At 38.8% G+C, this 14957-nt stretch overlaps 1 protein-coding gene across 4 annotated transcripts in view; it reads left to right on the top strand.

The window, feature by feature from the left end:
- Window positions 1-872: 872 nt before the first annotated feature.
- REDIC1 (regulator of DNA class I crossover intermediates 1) overlaps window positions 873-14957 on the top strand; it is a 176476-nt gene continuing 162391 nt past the window's right edge. For all 4 annotated transcript variants that reach the window (XR_012691321.1, XM_075208833.1, XM_075208831.1 and 1 more), the window contains exon 1: window positions 873-982. Coding sequence is in view for 3 of the 4 variants with exons in the window: in XM_075208833.1 (XP_075064934.1) it covers window positions 960-982 (23 nt within the window). In the remaining variant the exon portion in view is untranslated. The remainder of the gene's footprint in view (window positions 983-14957) is intronic.

The raw sequence follows: 14957 nt of genomic DNA, 5'->3' as shown, positions 1-14957 counted from the left end.
CACCATTCAACAGAATGGTGACTGCTCCTAGCCGCAATCTAACATTTTTTTCGGGAACTTGTCATGTTAATGTACGCCAGCTGAGGCTGCCGTACATCATCGGAATTGAAGAAATCTAATGCTGTCAGCTCTGCTCCGAAGAGCAGAGCTGTACAGCACATGTGTGGAGGGATCACATGATCCCTCCCTGTCACTCAGCGCTCTCTCTGCAACGAGAGGGGATCTGTGTGCGCATGTCCAGTTCTTGGAACTGGACATGCGCAATTGAAGAGTGAAGAGAAGACCCGGAGACAGCGCTTCCGAATAGGGGGGTAAGTATGATTTTTTTTTTATCACTGAAACAGCAGTTTTTCGGAACTGCTGTTTCTGTGCAGGGCTGTACATAAATGTGAGAAATAGTTCAATCCTTATCATTGCGATAAGGATTGAAAACTACTTTTCACTTTATGTGAATATTGATAAATGTGCCCCCAAGTCCCTAGAATAGGGACCGGGTATTGGGGCTTCACGCGGCACATGCAGAAACTCTGGAAGGGGGACACTAGGCACCAATGTTAAATTGACTCCTAATTAAACAAGACAAACCTAGGAAATGAAACATTGGGGAGGCCAAATCAGATCCCTCAATGGGGCAGAGTGTGCCCAATGTATATCGGTGTACATGCTTTCTTACTCTGAGGCAGTATTAATCCCGGTTTTAACTCACTGGCATTTTTAAATAACCGAAGTAAAACAGAACAGTATAAATAAGAATCTACGTATTTATAGTAACAGGGGTCCCCAGCGTAAGTGAAAGGACTGCCTCTAAAACAGTAACATACAAGTATCAAACAAGTGCTGCTGCACAAAATAGACTCACAGCGCCTCGCGGATCTGTCACGTGCAGAGCCGTTATTTACCTCATGAGGCACTTTAGCCGTTATTGAGGCACTATCGCGGCTGCTGCAAACGGACGGACTATGAACTGGGTCGGTGGCTCTCGGTAAGTACTCTTTTGTCTGTATCGGAGTTTCTTGTGTGACTGGATATAGTGTGGCACCAGGGAAGGTCTGATTTATGTAAAAAAAAACAAAAAAAAATTTTTTTGTTTGCTCCGTACTGGTTTTATGACTAATAGTAAAGATGAACATGTCAGGTTCAATTTATCAGATGCAAGATTCAAAGAGGAAGTTTTGTGAACATCACCGACAACAAACCGTTTATTAAGAAAAAGAAAAGAAAGATACTGCTTGTGAGGGCTACTCCTACTAAAATCTGTGTTTATAGCAAAGGGTACTTTCGTAAAATTGATTAGCCAAACAACAGGATAGAAAACTAAATGTATTAGTTTTTAGCTATGTTATGCATGTTGGTGAACATAGAGTATAAATCATGAACACAATTGTCTAGAATATAAACTTTATTAGACTTTGTTAAAATACCTTTTAAAATCGAAATATTAAAACATAGATAAAAAATGAGCAGTTGTATGACTGACTGAGACATTTTTAATTGTCTTCTTCAGACAGCCCTTTGCAACATTGGTAGCCATACTGGGATCTTCATGTTATATTCAGCACACGGCATCAGTGTCAGCATCAATGTTAAAATGTTATGTAATATCATATTGCCACTACTATATATATATATATATATATATATATATATATATATATATATATATATATATATATATATATATAAAATCAATTTTGGAAACTTCTTTCCTTGATGTCTTTCTAACACCAATTTCTACGGTTTTATTAATTCTAATATATATATATTTTTTTATTCTATGATTCCTATTGGAGCTCATTTTGCTTTATTATCAAGACATCGGGTGATCATAATTTCTCACATAATCAGTGTTTTTTAGACTCAGATTCTTATTGAGATTGTGTGTATGTTTCTCATAAGTATGGTTAGGTTAAGTATAGATTATTTCATATGCTTAAAGTATTCACATATAACTTGAATGATCCAATTTTGTGTAAATTCACTGCCCCTTTTTACCAAATTCTATAGTCAAAATGCCTATGTAATAATTGTTTTACAGACCACATATAGATTTATTGTTATTTTCATCTTGACATTACTTGTCTTTGTATATCTATATATATAGTTGAGGATGGCTGTTCCTTTACTTGTATTTATTTGTGTGTATTACTGTACCTGTCATTATGCGTGTGCTGTAGTTAATTTGTTGTCTCTAACGGAGGAATTGTCCTTCAATTCTAAAATTGTACATATCGATAAAGTTTCTTTCGCGCATGCGCAGTAGATGGCGGTTCTGCGCATGCGCCAAAATGGCGCGACTCCGGTTATAAAGCCGGCTTTTTTGAATGTTCAACATGTGTTTTTTTGCTCCTGAGTAAGTCCCACTGTGTTGGGACGAAACGCGTTGAGCTGTGGTCGCTATTGGCATCGTTATTACTACTATATGTGAGTTACTACTAGGGATGTGCACGGGCGACTTTTGAGGTCTCGTGTTTTGTGTTTGGGATCCGGATTTTCTCGATGTTTTGGGTTCGGATTTGTTTCGCAAAACACCTGCCGAAAGGTTTTGGTTCAGATTTAAGGTTTTGGATTCAGATTTTTTTTGAAAAAAGCATAAAAAGTTAAAAAATCAATTTTTTGGGCTTATTTTCACTCCTACGCTATTATTGACCTCAATAACATTCAATAACAAGCATTTCCACTAATTTACCGTGTATTCTGAACACCTCACAATATAGTTCTTAGTCCAAAACGTTGCAACGAGCTATCTTTCTGGACTGCGTAGTGGAGTGGTCCCCACAATATAATAAGAAAACCATCAACTGGTCTTAATCGCACCAAAACATGTACCTGGACTGCGTAGAGGAGTGGGTCACCACGATATAAATTAAAAACCCTGAACTTGTATGATTCGCACCAATAATGTACCTGGACTGCGTAGAGGAGTGGGTCACCACAATATATATAATAAGAAAACCATCAACTGGTATGAATCGCACCGAATAATGTACCTGGACTGCGTAGAGGAGTGGGTCACCACAATATAAATTAAAAACCCTGAACTTGTATGATTCTCACCAATAATATACCTGGACTGCGTAGAGGAGTGGGTCACCACAATATATATAATAAGAAAACCATCAACTTGTATGATTCGCACCAATAATGTACCTGGACTGCATAGAGGAGTGGGTCACCACAATATAAATTAAAAACCCTGAACTTGTATGATTCGCACCAATAATGTACCTGGACTGCGTAGAGGAGTGGGTCACCACAATATAAATTTAAAACCCTGAACTTGTATGATTCGCTCCAATAATGTACCTGGACTGCGTAGAGGAGTGGGTCACCACAATATAAATTAAAAACCCTGAACTTGTATGATTCGCTCCAATAATGTACCTGGACTGCGTAGAGGAGTGGGTCACCACAATATAAATTAAAAACCCTGAACTTGTATGATTCGCACCAATAATGTACCTGGACTGCGTAGAGGAGTGGGTCACCACAATATAAATTAAAAACCCTGAACTTGTATGATTCGCACCAATAATGTACCTGGACTGCGTAGAGGAGTGGGTCACCACAATATTATTAAAAAACCCTAGACAGGTCTGAATTCCACCCAAAAAGTTTATGGACTGCGTAGTGTAGTGTTCCCCACAATATTATTTAAAATTTTTGCATCAACAGTCAACGTTGTTTAATATCTGATACACCTCTATCTGGACTGCATAGTGGAGTGGCCCCGGTACCCATTTTGGTACCGGGGCCACAATACCTCCTCCAAACATGGTACAGACCATTCGTCATTGAGATCCCATCAAGTATGTTAAAGACAGACAGGGTCGAAGTGTTATTGGTTGACTTAGTAAACCAAAAAACTGTCCCTGTTGCACATAGTCGTGCAATGAAGACTGACTTTTTCATTTAAAGGCACCATCTTTCAAGTGTAGTGTTTGTAAGTCATATTATACTTTTGGTAAAATTTGTTTATTTTGTTCCTCTTTATGGTAACTACTAATAGAATTAAAGTATTAAATAGAAGCGGCAGTTCCTCTTTATGGGAATTAGTAATAGAATTAAAGTATTAAATAGAGTGGTATAGAGTGGTAGTGTGGTATAGAGTGGTCCCCACAATATAATAATAAAACCCTCAACTGGTCTGAATTCCACCAAACAAGTATCTGGACTGCATAGAGGACTGGCCACTGGGCACCACAATAAAAAATATATAGAAAACCTTCAACAGGTCTGAATTAAACCCAAAAATAGTATCTGGACTGCATAGAGGACTGGCCACTGGCCACCACGATATAATATATAGAAAACCTTCAACAGGTCAGAATTACACCCAAAAATGACTGCATAGAGGACTGGCCACTGGCCACCACAATATAATATATAGAAAACCTTCAACAGGTCAGAATTACACCCAAAAATAGTATCTGGACTGCGTAGAGTAGTGGGCACTGGGCACCACAATAAAATATATAAAAAAACCTTCAACAGGTCTGCATTACACTGCACATACGGCTGCTCCTCCATCCTCTCCATCATATACATGTTGGAGTTTCAGCGTGTGAAAACCTCTTGTTTTTGATAATGTCAGTGCATTTTGAATATTTTTCAATTTGCCCCACACCACTGAATGTACTTTATCTATGATACGCATCTATCTATCTTGACTGCGTAGTGTGGTGGCCCCGGTACACAATTTGGTACCGAGGCCACAATATAATTAAAAAACCCTCCACGGGTCAGAATTCCACCAAAAAAGGGTATGGACTGCGTAGTGTGCCCGGAACACAATTTTTTACAGCGCCAACAATATAATTAAAAAATTGGGCATCAACTGTCACCGTTGTTTAATATCTGATACACCTAAATATGGACTGCACAGTGGAGTGGCCCCGGTAGTAAATTTGGTGCCGGGGCCACAATACCTCCTCCAACTTCCAAGTGTAGTGTTTATAAAGACAGACAGCGTCGAAGTGTTATTAGTTGACTTTCTTAACCCTAAAATTGTCCCTGTTGCAAATATTCGTGTAATGGACAGTTACTTTTTCATTGAAAGACTCAAGCTTTCAAGTGTAGTGTTTATAAAATATAAACAACAATACAGTAGTTTTAGAGCACGTCAATACCTCTTGTTTTAAATTATGACAGGGCATTTTACTTTTGATTTCATTTCTTGAATTTGTTTAAATTTGGTTTTACTTTTTGAACATGGCAAACGACTGTTGATTGGTCATATAATGCAAAAAAAAAAGTTCCAAGATGGAATTGTCCTTGGGGCCTCACACCCACCCTTATGTTGTTGAAATAGGACATGCACACTTTAACAAACCAATCATTTCAGCGACAGGGCCTACCAAACAACTTTGGCTGAAATGATTGGTTTGTTTGGGCCCCCACACCAAAAAAGCTATTCATCTCTCCCTGTACAGACTAAACAGGCTCTACTGAGGCAAGATGTCGTCCTCATCCTCACCCTCTGATTCCTCTCCCCCTACAGTGTGTAATTCTTCCTCATCACACATTATCAATTCGTCCCCGCTGGACTCCACAACCACAGGTCCCTCTGTACTATCTGGAGGGCAGTGCTGTACTTCATTGAGGAATTGATTATTCATTTTTATAAACATCATTTTTTCAACGTTATGAGGAAGCAACCTCCTTCGCCGCTCACTGACCAGGTTCCCCGCTGCACTAAAAACTTTTTCCGAGTACACACTGGAGGGGGGACAACTCAGGTAAAATAGAGCCAGTTTGTACAGGGGCTTCCAAACTGCCTTTTTTTCCTGCCAGTAACAATATGGACTGTCTGACATGTCTACTTGGATGGTGTCAGCAAAGTAATCATCCACAATTTTTTCTATTGTGACAGCATCCAATGCAGCGAGCGTAGACATGTCTGCAATGGTTGGCAGGTCCTTCAGTCCGGACCAGATTTTATCAGCATCCCCGCCAGCGCCTCTTTTGGGAAAACTGAGCTTTTTCCTCGCAGCCATAGATGTGGAAGAAAATGAGGGTGGAGCTGTTGGCATGTCACAGTCCTCTTCAGAGGACAATCTCCTGACCAGCAGGTCTTTGCACCGCTGTAGACTTGTGTCCGCCGGAAACAGAGACACAACATACGCTTTAAACCGAGGATCGAGCACGGTGGCCAGAATGTATTCCTCTGACTTTAAAAGAGTGACCACCCTCTGATCCTGGCAAAGCGTACGAAGGGCTACATCCACAAGAGCTACATGCTTGGTGTAATCGCAATGGCTTACCAGCTCCTCCCTCACTTTCTCCAGCTGCTTCTGCAACAGCCTGATCAGGGGAATGACCTGACTCAAGCTGGCAGTGTCGGAACTGACTTCTCGTGTGGCAAGTTCAAATGGCTGCAGAACCTTGCACAACACGGAAATCAGTCTCCACTGCGCTTGACTGAGGCGCATCCCCACTCCTTTGCCTATGTCGTAGGTGGCTATGTAGGCCTGAATGGCCTTTTGCTGCTCCTCCATCCTCTGCAGCATATAGAGGGTGGAGTTCCAGCGTGTCACAACCTCTTGTTTGAGGTGATGGCAGGGCAGGTTCATGCTTTTTTGATGTGCCTCTAGTCTGCGGTAGGCACTGGCTGAATGCCGAAAGTGTCCAGCAATTTTGCGCGCCACCACAAGCATCTCCTGCACACCCCTATCACTCTTGAGGTAATGCTGCACCACCAAATTAATGGTGTGGGCAAAACATGGGACGTGCTGGAAATTGCCCATATTTAATGCCTGCACAATGTTACTGGCATTGTCTGACACCACAAATCCCCATGAGAGTCTAAGTGGGGTAAGCCACTGGGAGATAATTTCCCTCAGTTTCTCTAATATGTTGTCAGCGTTGTGCCTCTTATTAAAGCCTGTAATACACAATGTTGCCTGCCTTTGCACGAGCAGCCATTTTGTAGTTGCTGCTACTGATGCAGCTGTTGCTGTTGCTGCGGAAGGGGATGCATCTACCCAGTGGGCTGTCACAGTCATATAGTCCTTCGTTTGCCCAGAACCACTTGTCCACATGTCCGTGGTTAAGTGGAGAGTGGGTACAACCGCAATTTTTAGAGCACTGAGGACACTTGATCGTACTTCTCTGTACATTTTTGGTATCGCCTGCCTAGTGAAGTGGAATCTCGACGGGATTTGGTACCGGGGACACAATACCTCCATCAACCCTCTAAATCCCACTCCACTGATGGCGGACACCGGGCGCACGTCTAACACCAACATTGCAGTTACAGCCGCAGTTATACGCTTTGCAATAGGGTGACTACTATCGTATTTGGTGGTCATGGCAAACGACTGTTGGACGGTCAATTGTTTTGTGAAAGACTTAGCGGTCTTACGACTTCCCCTCTGGGAAGATGACCGACTAACAGCAGCAACAGCAGCAGTGGCAGTAGTAGGCGTACCGCTGCAGGATTCCTCGGATGAATCCCGTATTGAGGAGGACTCAGTCTGGCTGCTGACTTGGGCTGCAGGACTGAATCCAATGGAGATTGTGGAGGAAGTTGACGAGGAGGGTGTTGCTGGTGTGTATCCAACTGGACCACGGGATTTAGGTGTCCCTGTACCGATGAGGGTCCTAGCCCCAGTTCCTGAACTAACCACTGAACTATGAAGGTTATTCAGGTGACGTATAAGGGAGGATGTTCCTAGGTGGGCAAGATCCTTACCCCTGCTTATTTGAGCTTTACATAAGCTACATATGGCCATACATTGGTTGTCTGGATTTGGATAAAAATAACTCCAGACCGAAGAGGTGCATGTCATGACTAGTGGCAGCAGCTTCAGCATTAGGAGGAAGTGGGTCTTGATCTTTCCCTACTTTATCCTCCATTTTTTGGTCTCCATTATATGTAGCACAAGATACTGCAGAATGTGTGAACTTGGTAATATTGCAGTACCAATGGACTTATACTGCTGGATTGGTTTTGCAAATTTGGTTATAATTACTTTTTTTAAAAAAATTTTATTTTAATATTTTTTATATTTTTTTTTTTAATTTTTAAACTTGGGAATAATGGGGAAATAACTATGCCCTTAGAAGCACAGAGCACAGGACACAGCACCACTGGACTGAACAGGACACAGCACAGGACCCAGCAGCACTACTGAACTCAGCAGGACAGAGCACAGGACACAGCACCACTGGACTGATACTGCAGAACACAGCACAGCACAGCACAGCACAGAACCAAACAGCACAGCACAGAACTAAACAGCACAGCACGAGATCTACCAGGACAGAGGACCACCTAACACACCCTCCCTCTACCCTGATCAATGCCCGAGTGAAGATGGCGGCGACTAGCGGGGAATTTATAGGATCCGAATATCGCGAGATCCGACAACGGGATTATGAGTAAGAGCCTCAGTTTCAGATTTGAATTTGGCGCCAATACCCGGATCTGTCTCGGATCCGACTCGGATCGGCAACGTTCGGGTGGGCTCGGATTTCAGAAATCCGAGTGCGCTCATCTTTAGTTACTACTACTCGTTTTAATAAATTGTCATTTTCATACTTTTACATTGCATCCTTTGTCTATTTTCATCCATTTCCGCCCTGGATGACCTTTTGACTGAGGGATTGCCATCTCAGAGTTCACTCTGCATCATCTGGTACGCAGTATAAGCTGTTGGTGTTTTTGGAGGTGTACTCATAAGATTAACCCATTTGGTGCCGGGCTAACATTTGATCCTGGTGGAGGTTTATCACATGTGGTGATATATTACATAAACTCTATTACACTATATGTGTTTCTCTATTTTTTGACCCACATTATCGCTATTGTTGGAGAGGGGGAGACATTACCTCAGAAGAGGAACTCCGTTTCTACCATACGATCATTGATTTCATCTATATGGTACGCATTTTTATTACATCTTCCCATATTACTATCAATACTACACATTGGAGCGCCATACTTGTTTATCTATCCGCAGTTACCACATCCCTCCGGATTAACCATCTGGACCCAAGTGATTCAAGGCTGCCGCTCTTAAACGAGCTATGTGTTTTTATCGGGACTGATTGTGTATATTTTGGTAAATCCATTCACCAGTTATCTATACTGGTGGTTACGTTGAGGTTACTAGCGCTGTTTATATATCTGCTGTGTGTTAAATTGATAATTGGTTTTTTGATATAAGCTGCTTTTACCCACGTTTCCCTACATTTGATTTGATAATGTGGAAATCAGCAAATAGAATTAATCTTAGAAATGATTTTTGTCAAAGAATCTTTGACAACAATACGTAGACAACTGATAAGAATAGTGATCTAGATCAACTATTCTGGGATATTGAGAAATTATTAGTCAAGGAAACAAAGGCGTGGTGGGGCATAAAATGTTTACAATCATATCTGGAGGTGAATAGAATTACCCGGGGGTCTTAGACTTAACAAAATACCCACTTTTGGACAGGATAATCATGGTTTTATTAAAGAATGGGACAACATACTACACGATTGATCATTAAAACTGATTAAATTGATAATCCTTGAGAAAACAAATATTTTTAAGGAAGTTGAAAAAGAATTAGAGACTAAGGATATTCTTTTACAACCATTCAAGGAGGATGTAAATTTTAAACCTAATGAGCTAGTACTGAATAAAAAATTAGACAGGATTGAAACAGAAGTGATAAAAATTAAGGAACGAAAGTTTCAGAGAGATAAAAAAGACTATTTACAAGATAATGTTAAAAAATGGTCTAAACCAAAAACTAGCAATAGATTTGCAAATAGGGACTTTCAACAGAGAGATTCTGTAGTCAATGACAAATGGAAAAAGGTTCCTATGAAGAGAGATTCGTCTCACTCCAGCCCCAAAATGAATAAACAAGTCCATTTCGATCCGATACTTAGAAACAGATTTTCCACCTTGTTAGTATCAGACAGTGACACAGATGATTTTTTATCTCCAGGCCCGTCCAGAAGGGAAAAATTATTACGTCACAAATTACAACTAAAAGAGAATACAAAGGTAGCCTCGCCTCTAAAAAGGAGGTATACCGACGACGAGGAAAACGAGGGGGAGTTCAAGTCTCACAAAAGAAGTTCCTCTAGATCCTCATGTTAATCTAAGCACAAAAGGGATATTTAATCTTTCCGAGCATAAGCTGTCTAAATCTGAAGTTTCGGTACTTAACAAAGGGCCCACATTTGCCCCTACCAAACATCTTAATAAATTTCAGATGTATATAGACGTACAGAAATTTGTGCGCAAATTGACACTCAAAAGGCATTTCGCTAGGAAGGATTCCGCTTGTCTCCAAAATTTTGAGTCATCTTCTAAATCAGGTTTAAAATTGACATCCAAATTTTACCCACTGGAGTCAAAAAGTAACTATATCCATATCTTTCAGGATCTCATTGTCCACGATCTTTGTCATTCTGACTCCATCAAAAAAGTGAAAGGCAATTTAACTATACATGAGAAACAAGCATTAAAGGAGTTACAATCAAATAATAACATAGTCATTAAACAGGCCGATAAGGGGGGAGGTACAGTAATTCTTAATCGGTCTGATTATGTGGCAGAGGCCAACAGACTTTTGGGAGATTCGACAGCATATTTGAAACTAGAAAAAGATCCTACCCATGATTATGTTACCCTATTAAGGGAATTATTATCAAAAAATCTTCATGCTAATATTTTGAATAAGGATGAATTCCAATTTTTGTATACCTCTTGTCCTATCATTCCCACTTTTTATTACCTCCCGAAGGTTCACAAAGATCTGAAAGTACCCCCAGGACGACCGATAATATCGGGTATAGATTCTTTAACGTCCAATTCATCAAAATATATAGATCTGTTCCTAAAAAAGTATGTAAGTTCCTTAGCATCTTATCTGAAAGATACTAATAATATTTTACAAATATTAAAAGATTTTGTTTGGGAAAATTCATATTATTGGGTTACGATTGACGTACAATCCTTCTATACGTCTATACAGCATGAGAGGGGAATTGAGTCATGTAAGGAATTTCTAGATAAAGATGAATCACTTACACAAGATCATAAGAATTTTATCTGTGATCTAATGTGTTTTGTTTTGTCCCATAACTATTTTAGTTTTTTGGACACCTTCTGCCTCCAGATTTGGGGTACGGCCATGGGAACAACATTTGCACCCAGCTTTGCGAATTTGCATATGGGAAGTTGGGAGGCAAAATACATTTATAAGCCGAACCCATTTACAGATAAGATCAAAATGTATAAACGTTATATTGACGATATTTTGGTAGTGTGGAATGGTTCATGTGAGGAATTTGAGGAATTTTTACAGTATATCAGTGATAATGAATACTATCTTAAGTTTACTGCCAATATTAACAAGACACAGGTTGAATATCTTGATTTAATTTTAACATCAAATGGCACTGAAGTTATCACAAAAAACTTCATAAAACATGTAGACACTAACAGCTACTTGCATTATGGCAGTTGCCATCAAAAGAGATGGAAAGATAATATCCCCCTGTCCCAGTTTAACCGATTAAAAAGAAATTGTAGTTTGAATTCAGATTTTGAGGAACAACTCGATATTTACTTGGGTCGGTTTAAAGAAAGGGAATATCCGAACGAGCTACTTAGGGAGGCAAAAAATAAAATTAGGAATAAGGATCGGATGGAAGCATTACAATACACAGAGAAGGTTGATAGGAGAGATCTGGTACCTTTCATTACGGAATTTAATAGCTGTGAAAGCTTGATTAAAAAAACATTGATCAAACATTGGAGCATTTTATTAAGAGATCCGGTTTTGTCTAAAATTCTTCCAGACAAACCGTTTGTCATATTCCAAAAAAATCGGAATTTAAAAGATTGTATTGCTCCTAGTTTACTAAGGAAAAATATTCCACCAAAAAAACCTCCATGTTTGTTGTCTAATAACATAGGTTCAGTACAATGTACTCATTGTAACGTATGTAAATATATGAATACGACAAAAACTTCTTTTCATAATTTTGATAAGAGCAGACAATTTAATGTGAAACAACGAATGGACTGTTTGACAACTTCGGTTATTTATATGTTGGAGTGTTCGTGTAATTTAAAATATGTGGGGAAAACGAAACGCCCACTGAAATTGCGGATCCAGGAACATGTACGCAATATTAAGAATGGAGCACAGAGTCACTCCGTATCAAGACATTTTTCTCTTAAACATAGTTGTGATCCTAAACATTTTAAATTCATGGCTCTGGAAAAAGTATCATTAAATGTGAGGGGAGGTGATTTACAACGGAAACTTTCCCAAAGGGAAATGTTTTGGATTTTCCAGTTGGGTACTTTAATACCCTCTGGCTTAAATGAAATGTATGAGATAGCCCCCTTTTTATAAACATTTTATAATATATATTTTTAACATTTTATATAATATCTTTATACCTTATTAGGTATATGTTATAATATATGGCAATAATTGTCTGTGAAAGTTGTTTTTTCAGGTTTTATAAGTAGATCATTTTTTATGTATTTTAGATAGAGGCTTTAGTGTGTAATTAGATTATTAAGCAATTTAATCAGACCACATATAGATTTATTGATATTTTCATCTTGACATTACTTGTCTTTGTATATCTATATATATAGTTGAGGATGGCTGTTCCTTTACTTGTATTTATTTGTGTGTATTACTGTACCTGTCATTATGCGTGTGCTGTAGTTAATTTGTTGTCTCTAACGGAGGAATTGTCCTTCAATTCTAAAATTGTACATATCGATAAAGTTTCTTTTGCGCATGCGCAGTAGATGGCGGTTCTGCGCATGCGCCAAAATGGCGCGACTGTCCTGTTATAAAGCCGGCTTTTTTGAATGTTCAACATGTGTTTTTTTGCTCCTGAGGAAGTCCCACTGTGTTGGGACGAAACACGTTTGAACTGTGGTCGCTATTGTGTCTCGGATCCGACTCGGATCGGCAACGTTCGGGTGGGCTCGGATTTCAGAAATCCGAGTGCGCTCATCTCTAGTTACTACTACTCGTTTAAATAAATTGTCATTTTCATACTTTTACATTGCATCCTTTGTCTATTTTCATCCATTTCCGCCCTGGATGACCTTTTGACTGAGGGATTGCCATCTCAGAGTTCACTCTGCATCATCTGGTACGCAGTATAAGCTGTTGGTGTTTTTGGAGGTGTACTCATAAGATTAACCCATTTGGTGCCGGGCTAACATTTGATCCTGGTGGAGGTTTATCACATGTGGTGATATATTACATAAACTCTATTACACTATATGTGTTTCTCTATTTTTTGACCCACATTATCGCTATTGTTGGAGAGGGGGAGACATTACCTCAGAAGAGGAACTCCGTTTCTACCATACGATCATTGATTTCATCTATATGGTACGCATTTTTATTACATCTTCCCATATTACTATCAATACTACACATTGGAGCGCCATACTTGTTTATCTATCCGCATATATATATATATATATATATATATATATATATATATATATATATATAAAATCAATTTTGGAAACTTCTTTCCTTGATGTCTTTCTAACACCAATTTCTACGGTTTTATTAATTCTAATATATATATATTTTTTTATTCTATGGTTCCTATTGGAGCTCATTTTGCTTTATTATCAAGACATCGGGTGATCATAATTTCTCACATAATCAGTGTGTTTTAGACTCAGATTCTTATTGAGATTGTGCGAATGTTTTTCATAAGTATGGTTAGGTTAAGTATAGATTATTTCATATGCTTAAAGTATTCACATATAACTTGAATGATCCAATTTTGTGTAAATTCACTGCCGCTTTTTACCAAATTCTATAGTCAAAATGCCTATGTAATAATTGTTTTACAAGTTCTTGAATATCTGGCAGGATTAAAAATCTCTTGTGTTTTTATTTTTGGTAAGGTGTGTGATAGGTTGTATCTTAGGGCTGCAGCAGCATTAATATATATTTCTAACAAGCTGTTACATGGATCTAAGTCACACATGTTTGTTAAGCAGCATCAATTTATATAATGTCTAAGTTTTGATTTTGCTGATGATTTAGGTTTGTCCAGGAGAAAACTTACTTCTTTTTTTTTTACTTTGCTCTACTTAGTGTGGAGGGTTTAAAAATAAATAAAAATCCTACAAACTCACTGACAATTCAAACGTGTTCTGGTGCTTCTGCATTATACACATTGTTCACATTTGAATGTCATTCGTACATACAATGGGACCAGGAAAAGAACAAAACTGTTCCTGGCGCATTGCTGAAATTGCTGGCAGTAGCCCCCACCCACCACCATCTCTATAGTACATTTTAAAAGTCTGTCTGCACTGTGGCACTGCCTGGTCTGATGTTTGAAACTGTAGTATTGCTTGAAGAAGTTAAAGGATATCTTCACTCATAACTAAAAATGTAGTTATCACAGGCTCAGACAGACGCACACTGCTAGCACTGACTTGGCTGGGGGGGCAGATTGTAATAAGTGTCCGGTGTTTGCCAAACATCTATGGGTTGTGACCTCAAGGTTAACTCGACTAGGCAGCATCTGACAGTGTGTGGACCAGAAGACCATAGGACAAGACAACGTTCATCAGTTTGTACTTATTGCTCATATTCAGAGATGCAGTTTAAACCAATTCTATTTCTATTTCAGAAACTTCCTCAATAATTAGTTCCAGAAATCGTATATATAAAAAAATAAACACAAAAACATATCATAGTGCAACATCACAAATGCAAAAAAATGCTTGATATGATTTATGAATTAAATATGTTTACCTTAATTCAATGAAAACAACATTGAGTACAGTTTTATGTACTTTATGATGATTCTGAAGGCTTTACATACAAGATTCGGATTACATTTTTGAATTAGTGGTATATTCAGTCTATATCAATACATCTCTGTCCCTACCTTCTTTTGATAAGGTCAGGAATAAGCACGGTCTGTAATGAGTTGGT

The sequence above is a fragment of the Mixophyes fleayi genome, chromosome 4 (genome assembly GCF_038048845.1).
Source record: "Mixophyes fleayi isolate aMixFle1 chromosome 4, aMixFle1.hap1, whole genome shotgun sequence".
NCBI classification, from domain to species: Eukaryota; Metazoa; Chordata; class Amphibia; order Anura; family Limnodynastidae; genus Mixophyes; species Mixophyes fleayi.
The sequence above is the reverse complement of the archived record's forward strand: the minus strand, read 5'-3'. Positions and strand labels throughout refer to the sequence as shown.